The 13,189-nt window shown below is 43.9% G+C and overlaps 1 protein-coding gene across 2 annotated transcripts in view; it reads left to right on the top strand.

Annotated features, from left to right (window-relative positions):
- The window catches only part of LOC143989147 (fucolectin-4-like), a 378,380-nt gene that overhangs the window by 43,145 nt on the left and 322,046 nt on the right, over positions 1–13,189 (top strand). Inside the window, exon 4 of one of the 2 annotated variants that reach the window (XM_077489176.1) lies at positions 7,343–7,605. The exons of the other annotated variant lie outside the window; for it this stretch is intronic. Within the exon in view, the coding sequence (XP_077345302.1) occupies positions 7,343–7,493 (151 nt within the window). The 3' untranslated portion in view covers positions 7,494–7,605. Of the gene's footprint in view, positions 1–7,342; positions 7,606–13,189 lie in introns of those variants that run through there. 2 annotated transcript variants of the gene reach the window in all.

Below are 13,189 nucleotides of genomic sequence, written 5' to 3'. Positions count from 1 at the left end.
ATATAATGCCAGTGTTCAGCTGGCTTAGCTCCAAAAGGAGTTGAACCTGCCCAAGAACCGCCTTATATGTGACATGCCCACCAGGTGGAACTCGGCGTTGGCCATGCTGCAGCATCTGCACACACAGCAGAGGGCCATCAATGAGTACCTGTGCGACTACAGCACCGGGACAGGGTCAGGGGAGCTTTTTTTTCACCACGCCAGTGGGGCATGATCGTGGATGCATGCACTGTCCTGTCACCATTTGAGGAGGCCACGAGGATGGTGAGCAGTGACAGTGCATGCATCAGTGCCACTGTACCTCTTGTCCACCTGTTGGAGCATACACTGCATGGAATAATGGACAGGACACTTGAGGCAGAACAGAAGCAGGAAGAGGAGGACTTCCTTGCCTCTCGAGGCCCCCTTTATCCAGACAGTGTTCCTGCTGTCCCACCCATCACACAGAGCACAGAGGATGAGGATGAGGATAATTGTGTCAGCATGGAGGTGGAGCCTGGCACTCAGCATCAGCAGCAGCAGTCCTTTAGGGATGATTTACAGTCCCAAAACCCGTGGACTTGTACTTGGCTGGGAGGAGGTGGCTGTGGATCATATCATCCTTAGTGATCCAGAGGACTCCGGACCGAATGCTTCAATTAACCTACGCTGCATGGCCTCCCTGATCCTGCAAAGCCTGTGGAAGGATCCTCGTATTCCTTGGATCAAGGAGAGGGACCATTACTGGCTGGCCACTCTCCTTGATACAAGGTACAAGGGTAAGGTTGCGGACCTTATCTTGCCATCGCAGAGAGAGCAGAGGATGAGACATCTATGGGAGACCTTGCAGAAAGGTCTGGGCAATGTGTTCTCTGAGACTGGGAGGTTATAAACTCCTGGTCCTGGACAACGTGTTGCTGAGGCTTTGGTCAGTCACAGAATGAGCCGCAGAGAAGGTGGCCATTTGACCGATGTTTTCAGACAATTTTTTAGTCCGCAGCCCCAAGATATGATCGGTTCCAGCAACCATTGCCAGCGTCTGATTTACATGGTGCAGGAATACCTAGGGGCAAGGTCAGACTTGGACACCTTTCCCACTGAAAATCCTCTGGCTTACTGGGTCTTGAGGATGGCTCACTGGCCAGAGCTTGCACAGTATGAAATTGAGCTACTGGCCTGTCCTGCATCCAGCGTTCTTTCGGAATGCACCTTCAGTGCTGCTGGAGGCTTTGTAACCGATCACAGGGTGCGCCTGTCCACAATCTTGGTTGATCGACTGACCTTCATAAAGATTAATCAGTCTTGGATCACCACCAGCTACCAAGCACTTGAAGCTGATGTAACCGAATATTTTTTATTATTTTTTTGGAAATCTCACATCCCTTCAAGACTGCCTATGCTGATGCTGAGTGACTGTCCTGTTATGTTGACTGATTATCCTCTTCCTTCTCAATGATCCTGCTGATAGCTTAGAAGAACATTTTTGGTTCTGGGTGACGCCACCAGTGCCTAAGGCCCAATTTTTCAGCCCCTGTTTAACAGGGGCCTGTCATTACAATTTTTGATGCAATGCTTTGCAGCAGGGCTCATTCCTGCACTCCAACTAGAGTATATGGGAGAGGTTGCAGTGTCGTGGCATCAGCACTTGTGCCTAAGCCCCAATTTTTCAGCCCTTAACAGGGGCATATAATACAATTTTTGATGCAATGCTTTGCAGCAGGGCTCATTCAGTGGTGATCAAATACCACCAAAAGAAAGCTCTATCTGTGTAAAAAAAAAAAAAAAAAAGTATAAATTATTTGTGTACAGTGTTGCATGGCTGCACAATTGTCAGTTACAGTACCACAATGCTGAGTAGCAGAAAATGCTCTGGTCATGAAGGGGATACAACTTTCTGGATGTCAAATGGTTAAGTTTTCAGCGCTGTCAAACTTTGAAAGACAATTAGTCATGTAACACTGTACCCAAATTGCATTTTATAATTTTTTTGAGACAGCTGAGATTTTTTTAGTGGTATTTAATCTCCAGTGGATTTTTTATTTTTTTTGCCGTATAAATGAAAATATGCCAAAAATTTTGAAAATTTATTTTTTTGTTTGTTATAAAAAATTTCAAATGTATTCTGCTATATGTCTTTAGTAAAAAAAATAACCCAAATCAGCATTCAAATCAGTGTACAATCTATGGTATACTGTATATATTTGAAAATTTATCAGGCCTGATATACTGAAGGCCTACTGTATCTCATATCTTGAGGCCCTAAAATGACCCCTGTTTGGAAAGTATAAAGTCCAAGGTATCTAGTAACAGACATGTCAACAAACAAACATCCCCAGCTCACTTACCTGCCAGTCTGCAACAAACTGAGTTGACCTGTCTATCAGTTCACTTTAAAACCAAGGGGATTAGTTTTCACACATTTGCAAATACATGTGTAAGCTGCAGTGGCCACAGGACGGCACTGCAGGGTACTGTAGTCCTTACTTAATTTTGAGAGCCTCCTTAGTTGGAGCACATACCTGCATATAATAATGGATCATTTAAGGGCAGGTATGCCTGGAGAGAGCCCATCCCTTCTTAAAAGTACAAGAATGTACTGGACACCCAGCAAAAGCACAATGGCAGAGAAAGTATGCAGTGAGTCCCCTCACCAATTCACCAACATTACAAAGAATGGCAATCACAACAACCTATAACTGGCATTTGCAGCAAGGGGCACATGGGAGGGTGAGGCATGTCAAAAAACAATAAACAAAAATTTCCAGCTCACTTACCAGCCAGATTGCAGCAAACCAAATGTATTCAAACACAATTTCAGGAATCGCACTGTATCCCTGAACCCAGCGCTAAATGGATTCTATGTACCCTCCAGCTGCCGTTATCTCATAGAAAAATCTATGTATATAAAAACTAAAAAACCTACACCCTGTCTGATTCAGAAACCCAAACAGTAGCAGCGCTAATTCCTATTTGTAATAAAAATACTCAATTCATACAAACCAAATGCATTATGCATGTATTTGCAAATGTGTGCAAATGAAACCCCTTTTTAACGTGAACTGTTAGACAAGGTCAGTTTGGTTTGTTGCAGGCTGTTGCAGACAATTTAGTGCAGTGTCATCATAGAACAAGGGTCTCCAAACTGCTCCAGTTGTTCAGGAACTACAATTCCCATCATGCCTAGTCATGTCTGTGAATGTAAGTTTTAAAATGCCTTATGGGATGTGTAGTTTCACAACAGCTGGAGGGCAGTAGTTTTGAAATAGTTTAGAAGAAGTCTTCCCTTTGAGGAAGTCAATGTCAGGTGACAAAATGGCCACATGAAATCATCACACACAGACGGAATTGGAGCCATATACACATGTAAAGGCTGCTGATGCTTTACCTTAAAGAGGAAGTAAACCCTGATGAGTTTACTTCCTCTTTCATTCCCTGCAAAGGCAAAGCATAATGGACTACTATGCATCGCATAGTAGCCCATTATGTGTCACTTACCTGACACAGGAGCCAGCGAAGTCACCGCTGTCCCCTGTAGTCCGGTGCATCCATCTTCTCGGTGGGGACTCGCAGCTCCGCCGCTGTCATTCGGCGAAGCCGTCACTCCCGCGCATGCGCACGGGAGCCGAGACGCGCGGCATCTTCGTCATCGACAATGCCACACTCAGTGAGCCTGCTTACCGCTGTCTATGGCGCATGTGCCGTAGACAGTGGTGCCCGTCTTCGGGCAAATATCTCCTAAACCATATGGGTTTAGGAGATATTTCTTGGACCTACAGGTAAGCCTTAATCTAGGCTTACCTGAAGGTCAAAGTGGTTTGTAAGGGTTTACAACCACTTTAAGGGGGGAATTCATGTATTATAACCCTATGTGCACAGGCAGGTGCGCTGTAGTTAGATTGCTGGAGGAGGTTTGGTGGCATACACTTTAAAAAAGATTGATACATCTGGTGTAAACAAGCAGCAGATTACTTGCAGCAGCAGCCCAATATAAAGGGTCAGGCACATTTAGACCTTACTATACAGTGGGTCACACATATAGGAATTGTCTTGTGTGGATGGTGGAGGAACACTCAGTGGCATTGGTGGGGGGGGCTGACCATGGCTGAAGCACCGAGTGGGTCCCCAAAAACCCAGTGTCTCGAGTGGACACCATCCAAACAATAGCCCTTAGCGCCGCCGGTAAGCCAGGCAGCAAGTGAGCTTATCCCCCTGCCACACAACCTGACCTTACTCAGCGATCTACCTTGATTTTGTTGTGTGGGTGCAGTGCGCAATCTTTACACTGCCCTGAGCCCAGTGCCAGAGAAAATATAACTTTTATCCGTCTGTTAGTTAGGTTGGCATTGGCGGTCATTTTATGCAAGTTCAGTGCACCAGCACTGCTTATGTTACTGTGAGATACACCCTTTACATACTGTTGCTGTATTCTGCTATTTAAAAAAAAAAACCTTTAGGGCAAAAAAAATGTTTTACAGTGTTTTCTGCATATCTGTACGTGTGAGATACACACTTTAGATACTGTTCTTCTATTGTGCTATTCCCCCAAAAAATAATTTAGGGCAAAAAAATCAATTTTTGAATAGCATTTTCTGCATATCTGTACATGTGAGATACGCCATTTAGATACTATTGCTCTATTCTGCTATTCTAAAAACACCCATTTAGGGCAAAAAAATATATTTTGCAGTGTTTTCTGCATATCTGTATGTGTGAGATACACACTTTAGATACTGTTCTACTATTCTGCTATTCCAAAAATAATAATTTCAGGCAAAATTATTTTTTCTGGTGCGTTTTCTGCATATCTGTACATGTGAGATACACCGTTTAGATACTGTTGCTCTATTCTGCTATTCTAAAAACACCCATTTACAATAGAGGGGGCTTTTGGGACTTTACATGAGATGCACAGTAATATACATCTCCATCCCTGTTCAAGTACATAGACAAAAAAGGTCGGGACTTTAAATGAGGTGTCTATATTGTAGCTAATCAAAGGAGTCAAAGTAAAACATAAACAAGTATTTATTTGTTTGCCATGATTGAGTAGGTACATGGCAGATAATAGCTTCCGGAACAGGCATTCCTTTCGGCCCTAGCACCCCGGCGGTGTGTTTGTTTCACACTAAGCAGATGCGTGAGTTTTACAGGGACGACCACCTTATCCTCCCTGTATGTATGTTCATTTATTGTCCATGAATGGTTGATGTTGATATACTTACCTCTTTTTATAGATGTATCGTGCATCTGCCCCTGATGATTGGATAGATCCCATGAAACGCGTTGGGCCTAACCTAGATGCAATGCATACATACTTACTTACATGATCTTTTGATTCAGGCAATGCCGTGGATTATAACTGCTATATTATAATGATTTTTATGAGGACAATACTATTTTATATTGTATATTCTATTCATGTTTTTAACATGTAAAGGTTTTTGGATACATGATTTGTTACACTATGTGCCATTATTGCATGTATTGTCTGCCATGTACCTACTCAATCATGGCAAACAAATAAATACTTGTTTGTTTTACTTTGACTCCTTCGATTAGCTACAATATAGACACCTCATTTAAAGTCCCGACCTTTTTTTCTCTATGTACAAAAACACCCATTTAGGGAAAAAACTAATACTTTACAGTGTTTCCTGTATATCTGTACGGGTGAGATACACACTTTAGATACTGTTATTCCATTCTGCTATTCCAAAAAATAATAATTTAGGGCAACATTTTTTGAATAGCATTTTCTTCATATCTGTACGTGTGAGATACTGTTCTTCTATTCTGCTATTCAAAAAACACCCATTTAGGGCAAGATCCTAAATTTGAGAAATATGAGGAGAATGTCGAGGGACGTGGCCCCGGTCGTGGTGCTTCTGGTGGAGCTCCTGTTGCAGGGAGAGGACGTGGTCGATCTGTGCCAGCTACACGCACAAGTGAAACACCTTCCTCAGGTGCGAGTAGGCGACAGAGCCTGCATCGGTATTTGTTCGGGCCTAATGCGGCTCTATGAATGTTGAGGCCAGGACAAGAACAGGCGATAGTAGATTGGGTTGCTGACAGTGCCTCCAGTTCCTTCATTGTCTCCCACCCAGTCTACTGCTGTAAGATCAGAGTTGGCATCTACAGCGGATGTCCATCAGTCTTTCACCTCACCCCCTTGCAAATCAGCCAAGCAGTCTGAGCCCAAAATCATGCAGCAGTCTCTTCTGCTTTTTGATGACTCTGTTAGCAGGGTTTCCCAGGACCATCCACCTAGCCCTGCCCCAGAAGTGGAAGAGATTGAGTGCACCGATGCCCAACAACTTATGTTTGAAGAGGAGTACATGGGAGGACCATCGCAGCACGTCTTGGATGATTTAAATCAAGAAAAAACAATCAGCGCTCACATGTATAATACAAAGCAAACTAATTGCAAGCTGAACACCTAAAGGAGCAATACAAAAAACACCTTAATAACACATCAATTAATATAATGGTGCAGCGCAAAAAACAAAAGTCCACACGTATTGGTCATATATGACAACAGAAGAGCATGTAGAGCGGGAACATCACGTGGAAAAACCACTAATTGCATGTATGTGACACTCCTTCCACCAGTAGGAATACACTCTTACCAGCTCTGATGGACCTCTGAATTCTCAGATGGTCAAACGCGCGTGTTCACACTCTTGGTGTGCAGGAGTCTTTATTTCCACATGCGAATAGAGCAGAAAAAAACCCCAATGGATTCACTCCAGATGTAAGTAGGTAGGTATATATGAACAGAAAAGTCCAGGAACAACTCCAACGAAAGGATAAAAAATAAATAAAACACCATAAATAAAAAACAAATATAAATGTATATATCATTTATCAGAAATAAAACAATTTAAGTCGAAATCGACATTCAGTCCTCCCGGAATGAGAATCCTAGTCTCCTGAATCCAAAAAGATTTGCGCTGACTTAGGCTTTGAATGAAATTACCTCCCCTCTTTGAATGAAATTACCTCCCTCACTTTTTCAATGCCCCAAAACTTAAGGCATCGGGGGTCCCTATCATGAAAATGTCTAAAATGTTTGGACACATTGTGGGAACGTAGGCCTTTTTTAATATTGTTTACATGTTCTGCGACGCGGACTCCAAGGGACCTAGAAGTCCTCCCTATGTATTTGGAGACCGCAATCGCATTCAAGCATGTAAACAACCCCTTCAGTGTTGCAGGTTATGAGACTTTTAATTGGATACATTATCTATTTTAGCTTTAATTGAGTTATTCTGCTTTACATATTATCATGTTGCTTTTTAAAATAAATAAATACAGGCATATTACTGTGACTGTCATCATTGATATTAAGAATTTAACTTCACAGGTGTGCAGTGATTACCTCTATCCCAGATGGAGCAACACAGACCTTCTACTGTCATGGCATGACTGGCAGATACATCAATATAATTATACGTGGAAGAAACGAATGTATTCAATTATGCGAAGTTGAAGTCTGGACCGCCGACACTAACTGAAAGAACGCTTAAAAAGAGCAACAGTTTAATATAATTAAAGTTATAATTGATTGCCTTATGTGCCAATAATCTGAATAATCAAATACTGCTTAATAAACCATGTTCAGCATTATGTATGTGTTGTCAAATGTGTTATTAGAATTCGCTGTGTTCCAGTATACAGAGAAAACATGGTATGTGTGTTGGATTTAACTGCAGGGGGGTATATTAAAAAGGATGAAATGCATTGAAAATGTTTAGGGGTCTGATCGGAATAAGTAATATTTAAAATAGTGGTGGGTTATTACTAAAAAGGAGGTAGGGGAACTAATATTCCAGATCCTGACCGTGTTCCTCTCATTACCAATGACAAGAAAGAACTATAACATATATCGGGGGTCAGCAACCTGTAGATCGTGGTCTACCAACAGATCACAGACAGGTGACTGGTAGATCACGGTCTGGGCTTGCTGAGCCACCATCCAAGAGCATCAAACAGAGTGCAATGTTGAGGGGCCACTTGTAAATTTGGAGGTGTAGTAGGGAGCAAGAGCTGCATAAGTCGATGCCTCCTCTGTAGTGACGGCTCCTGTCCCATGCAGAGTGATACCAACTGCACTCCATTTCTTATCCCGGCTAGTGTTCTCCAGAGTGGTGCCAGCAGCAGGAAAGAAGAGATCTTCAGGGTCAGTGTGAAACAATACACTGGACATAATAGTACAGGGCTGCTTTCACACTGATGTGTTGCAGTTTACCCACATCGGGGGTGGAGTGCAGTGTACCTGCAGCTTTCCTGCGTGTTTGCTGTGGTTAGCCCTAGACTTCTATTATATCCTGCAGGTTTAGTGCACTTTCTGAATGTAGGAGTTTTGGTGTGCTTTCAAAAAGTGCATCACACCTGCAGGATATAATAGAAAGTCTATAGCAAAGAGCAGCTAACCCAGGAAAGTTACAGATGCACTTTAACAGTAAGGTTTCATGTACATTTGCAGTTTGGGGGGTGATAAAACCCCATAGTTAAGATGTCTTATCACCCAACACCTCCTTTAGCTCCATCGGCCAGGGGTGCACATAAGTCGCAGTTGCAGCAGCAGTAGTTATATGCCCTGTCATGGCTGGTGGGTGTAGCACCTGCCAAGCATGACACATTCAACTGAATGAGGCCACTGCAACCTTATTCAGTACAGCAAACAAGAGGTTAAAAAGTAGGCAGCGTTGAGCCGTGATGACGTAATGATTGTCACAGAGGGAGGGCCCTGAGGGACCCGGCCGGAGAGTGGTGCCAACCCAGACAGCTGTGGAGCGTACGGGGAGTGAGAGACCCCAGTAGCAGATAACTCCCCAAATCTAGTAGAGGTAGTGGAAGAGAGAATGGATAAACATGTCCAGGTGCTCTGTAAGCTAAAGCAGCAACTTAAAACAGCAAAACAAAATCAGAGAAATATCCTCTACAGATTAGACCAGGAAAATCGTAATAGAAGGCAAAATCTGAGAATATGCTCGATCCCGGAGGAGAAGAGAGAAGATTTGAAAAAAAATTCTAAAAACAGTCTTTAGTCCTCTTCTAGACAGAGAGCTGGCTGATTTCCCCAAGATCGAGAGGGTGCACCCAGGTCCGAAAATCAACTAACACAGGTCGCTAGACCAAGGGATATTATAGTTCGATTCTGATTCTTTGAAGACAAAGCTGAAATTTGGACTAACTTGAGAGGAAAACCCCCCTTACAATACCAAGGACTAGAGGTACAAGTCTATACTGATTTGGCTCCTGAAACTTTGGCAAGAAGACAACTTCTGAAACCCCTCCTGGCTAAAATGTGGGCACAAAACATAAAGTACAAGTGGGGGTTTCCAGCCTGCTTGATTGATCTAAAGGAGGGGAGATCAGTGAGTTTAAGGTTTCCAGAGGACTTGGTCGAGTTTTGTAATAAACTGGGCATACGGGTACCCGAACTGCCAGGATGGGCCGATGAAGAGGGGGAGACCTAAATAGAAATGTGATTATGGATAATGCACCATGGAAGTTAGCATAGAGCAGAATAAAATATTAGAAGCGTGTGTGGCGGGAGAGGGAGGAGATAAACCTCTGCTAGCAGCCGCAATCCACACAATCTCATTTCTATTTCTCTTCAGCCTAGAGCCAGCCTCCCCTTCTCCTGTGCCCTTTGGAATGCCCGCTCTGTTTGTAACAAACTAACCACTGTCCATGACCTATTTATCACTAACTCTCTGAACCTACTTGCAATTACTGAGACCTGGATTCAAGAATCTGACCTTCCTTCTCCTGCGTCTCTCTCCTATGGTGGCCTCCTGTGGACTCACTCTCCCAGGCCTAGTGGACGGAAAGGAGGTGGTGTTGGAATTCTCCTATCCCCTCAAAGCACTTTCCAGGTTCTTCATCCACCCCCCTCTCTGTCCCTCTCTTCATTTGAAGCTCACTGTATTCGCCTATTTTCTCCGGTTTCATTGAGAATTGCTGTGATCTATCGCCCCCCTGGACCGGTATCAAACTTCCTTGATGACTTCTCTGCCTGGCTACCCTACTTTCTCTCCTCTGAAATTCCAACACTCATTCTTGGTGACTTTAACATCCCTGTTAATCTTAACACTCCTGCCACTTCTAAGCTGCTGAGCCTAACCTCCTCTTTTGATCTAAAACAATGGACAAGTGCTTCCACTCACTCTGTTGGCAACTGCCTTGACCTTATCTTCTCCTACCTATGCACTCCGCACACCCTTTCCAATATTCCTTTTCCTCTATCTGATCACCACCTTATTAGTTTCAATCTCTCCTTGTCTGCCTCCTCCTTGCCTTCCAACTACCAAACTATTACCCGTAGAAACCTTCGCCATCTTAACCCTTCTCTTCTTTTCTCTGCTACAGACTGTCTCTACGACAAAATCTCCTCCTTGTCCTGCCCCAACTTGGCTACTTCTGTCTACAACAGTTCGCTGTCATCCACCCTGGATACCTTGGCCCCCTTTACTACGCACAGAATCAAGCCCCGGCCGCTGCAACCCTGGCAGACAGACAATACCAGAAGCCTCAAAAAACGTAGCCGTGCTCTTGAGCGTTTGTGGCGTAAAACTAAGTCACAGCAAGATTTCAGCCAATATAAATCTGCCCTCCAAAAATACCATTCCTGCCTGCACGCTGCCAAACAGACCTACTTTATCACTCTCATTAACACCCTCTCACGCAGTCCCCGTCAACTCTTTTCTACCTTTACCACTCTACTTCGTCCTCCATTACCCCCACCCACTAACTTACTCACTGCCCAGGAGATTGCTTATCACTTCAAAAATAAGATTGAGACGATTCGTCTCGAGATCTCCGCTCTACAGACATCTCCCTCACCTTACACTCCCTGTCCTCCTGCACAATCAATACTTTCCTCTTTTGACCCAGCTACTATAGAGGAAGTCACTAAACTTTTTTCTAATGCCCGCCTAACCTCCTGCCCCCTGGACCCTGTTCCTTCTCAAATACTACGGTCACCATCTGACTCAATCCTACACTCCTTAACTCATATCTTCAACCTCTCACTCTCTACTGGCATCTTCCCCAACCCTCTAAAACATGCACTAGTCACTCCCATACCAAAAAAGGCCTCAGACCCCACCAATCTTAACAACTTAAGACCCATCTCTTTACTCCCTTTTGCCTCCAAACTCCTCGAACGTTTAGTCTATAACCGACTGAGCAACCACCTCACTGAAAATAACCTTCTCTATCCTTTTCAGTCTGGATTTCGCCCACAGCACTCCACAGAAACTGCCCTTCTAAAACTCACCAACGACTTACTAACAGCCAAAACCAACGGTCATTATTCCATACTCTTACTCTTGGACCTTTCTGCTGCCTTTGATACAGTTGACCACGCCCTCCTCCTCAAAAAACTCAATTTGCTTGGTCTCCATGACTGCACTCTCCGTTGGTTTGAATCTTACCTATCTCATCGCACCTTCAGTGTCACTTACAACTCCACTTCCTCTTCTCCAACTCCTCTTACCGTTGGGGTCCCCCAAGGTTCTGTCCTTGGACCTCTACTATTCTCGATCTACACATCCTCCTTGGGTCAGCTGATAGCCTCCCATGGCTTTCGCTACCATTTATATGCTGATGACACCCAAATCTATCTCTCTACCCCTCAGCTCACCCCATCAGTCTCCTCACGCATCGCTGATCTACTAACAGACATATCAGCCTGGATGTCACACCACTTCCTCAAACTTAATCTATCTAAAACCGAGCTCTTAATATTTCCTCCCCCACGTACCCCTTCACCTGACTTCTCTGTCAAGATCAATGGCACATCTATCAGTCCATCCCCACATGCCAAGGTGCTAGGGGTAACCTTAGACTCCGAACTGTCCTTTCAGGCCCACATACAAGCCCTGTCCAAATCATGCCGCCTTAGCCTCCGCAACATTTCCAGAATACGCCCCTTTTTAACTAATGACACCACCAAGCTTCTAATTCACTCCCTGGTCATCTCTCGCCTCGACTACTGCAGCTCCCTCCTCGTTGGATTACCTTTACATAGGCTATCCCCCCTCCAGTCCATAATGAATGCCGCTGCCAGACTCATCCACCTTACCAGCCATTCAGTGTCCTCCACCCCTCTCTGCCAATCCCTGCACTGGCTTCCACTCACCCAACGAATAAAATTCAAAGTACTAACAATAATTTACAAAGCCATCCATAACTCTGCCCCCAGCTACATCACTGACCTGGTCCCAAAATACCAACCAAACCGCCCTCTTCGGTCATCTCAAGACCTCCTGCTCTCTAGCTCCCTTGTCCCCTCCTCCCATGCTCGCCTCCAGGATTTCTCCAGAGCTTCTCCTATCCTCTGGAACTCCCTACCCCAATCTGTCCGACTGTCCCCTAATCTATCCATCTTTAGACGATCCCTGAAAACCCTTCTCTTCAAAGAAGCCTATCCTGCTTCTAACTAACACTGTTTTACTTCCCCCATCAGCTCATCCCCCACAGCAATTACCTCCTGTATCAATTGCCCCTTCCTTTTTAGATTGTAAGCTCTAACGAGCAGGGCCCTCTTATTCCTCTTGTGCCAAATTGTAATGTAAATGTAATGTCTGCCCTTATGTTGTAAAGCGCTGAGCAAACTGTTGGCGCTATATAAAACCTGTATAATAATAATAATAATAAACAATACCTCTGGCAGATGTAGTTTACCTACAGGAGACACACCTCTCACACACGTCAAATGTGAAATTATATTCAAATAGCCACCCCACGTGGTACTATGTGGAGTGTTCCCTAGCAAATATATATCCACCCAATAAAAATCAGATAAAATACTTTGGGGAAATCTTGGAAAAACTAATGGATTTTAAGAGAGAACAAGTCATCCTAATGGGAGGAATTTTTGCATGGACCTGAGGGTAGATAGTTTGTCTCGTGTGCGGGGGACAAATAACGTTCAGTTAAAATTGATTAAAAAGAAAGCATTTATGTCAAATAGTTGATGCATGGAGGATCCAGCACCCTAAAATACAAGCCTATATGTTTTACTCCCCCATACCTGAGACCTACTCGAAGATAGACTATATAATTGTCGACCACAACATGCTGGGAAATATTATCGAAACTAATATAGAAACAACCACGTTATCAGATCATGTACCATTGAGAATGAAAATAGCAGCCCCCGGAAATCAATGCCAAACTGGCAATTGGCGATTAAATG

This window comes from Lithobates pipiens, unplaced genomic scaffold (genome assembly GCF_037356315.1).
Source record: "Lithobates pipiens isolate NorthernLeopardFrog02 unplaced genomic scaffold, aLitPip1_a1.2 Scaffold_18, whole genome shotgun sequence".
NCBI classification, from domain to species: domain Eukaryota; kingdom Metazoa; phylum Chordata; class Amphibia; order Anura; family Ranidae; genus Lithobates; species Lithobates pipiens.
This window is presented reverse-complemented; position numbering and strand designations above follow the sequence as displayed.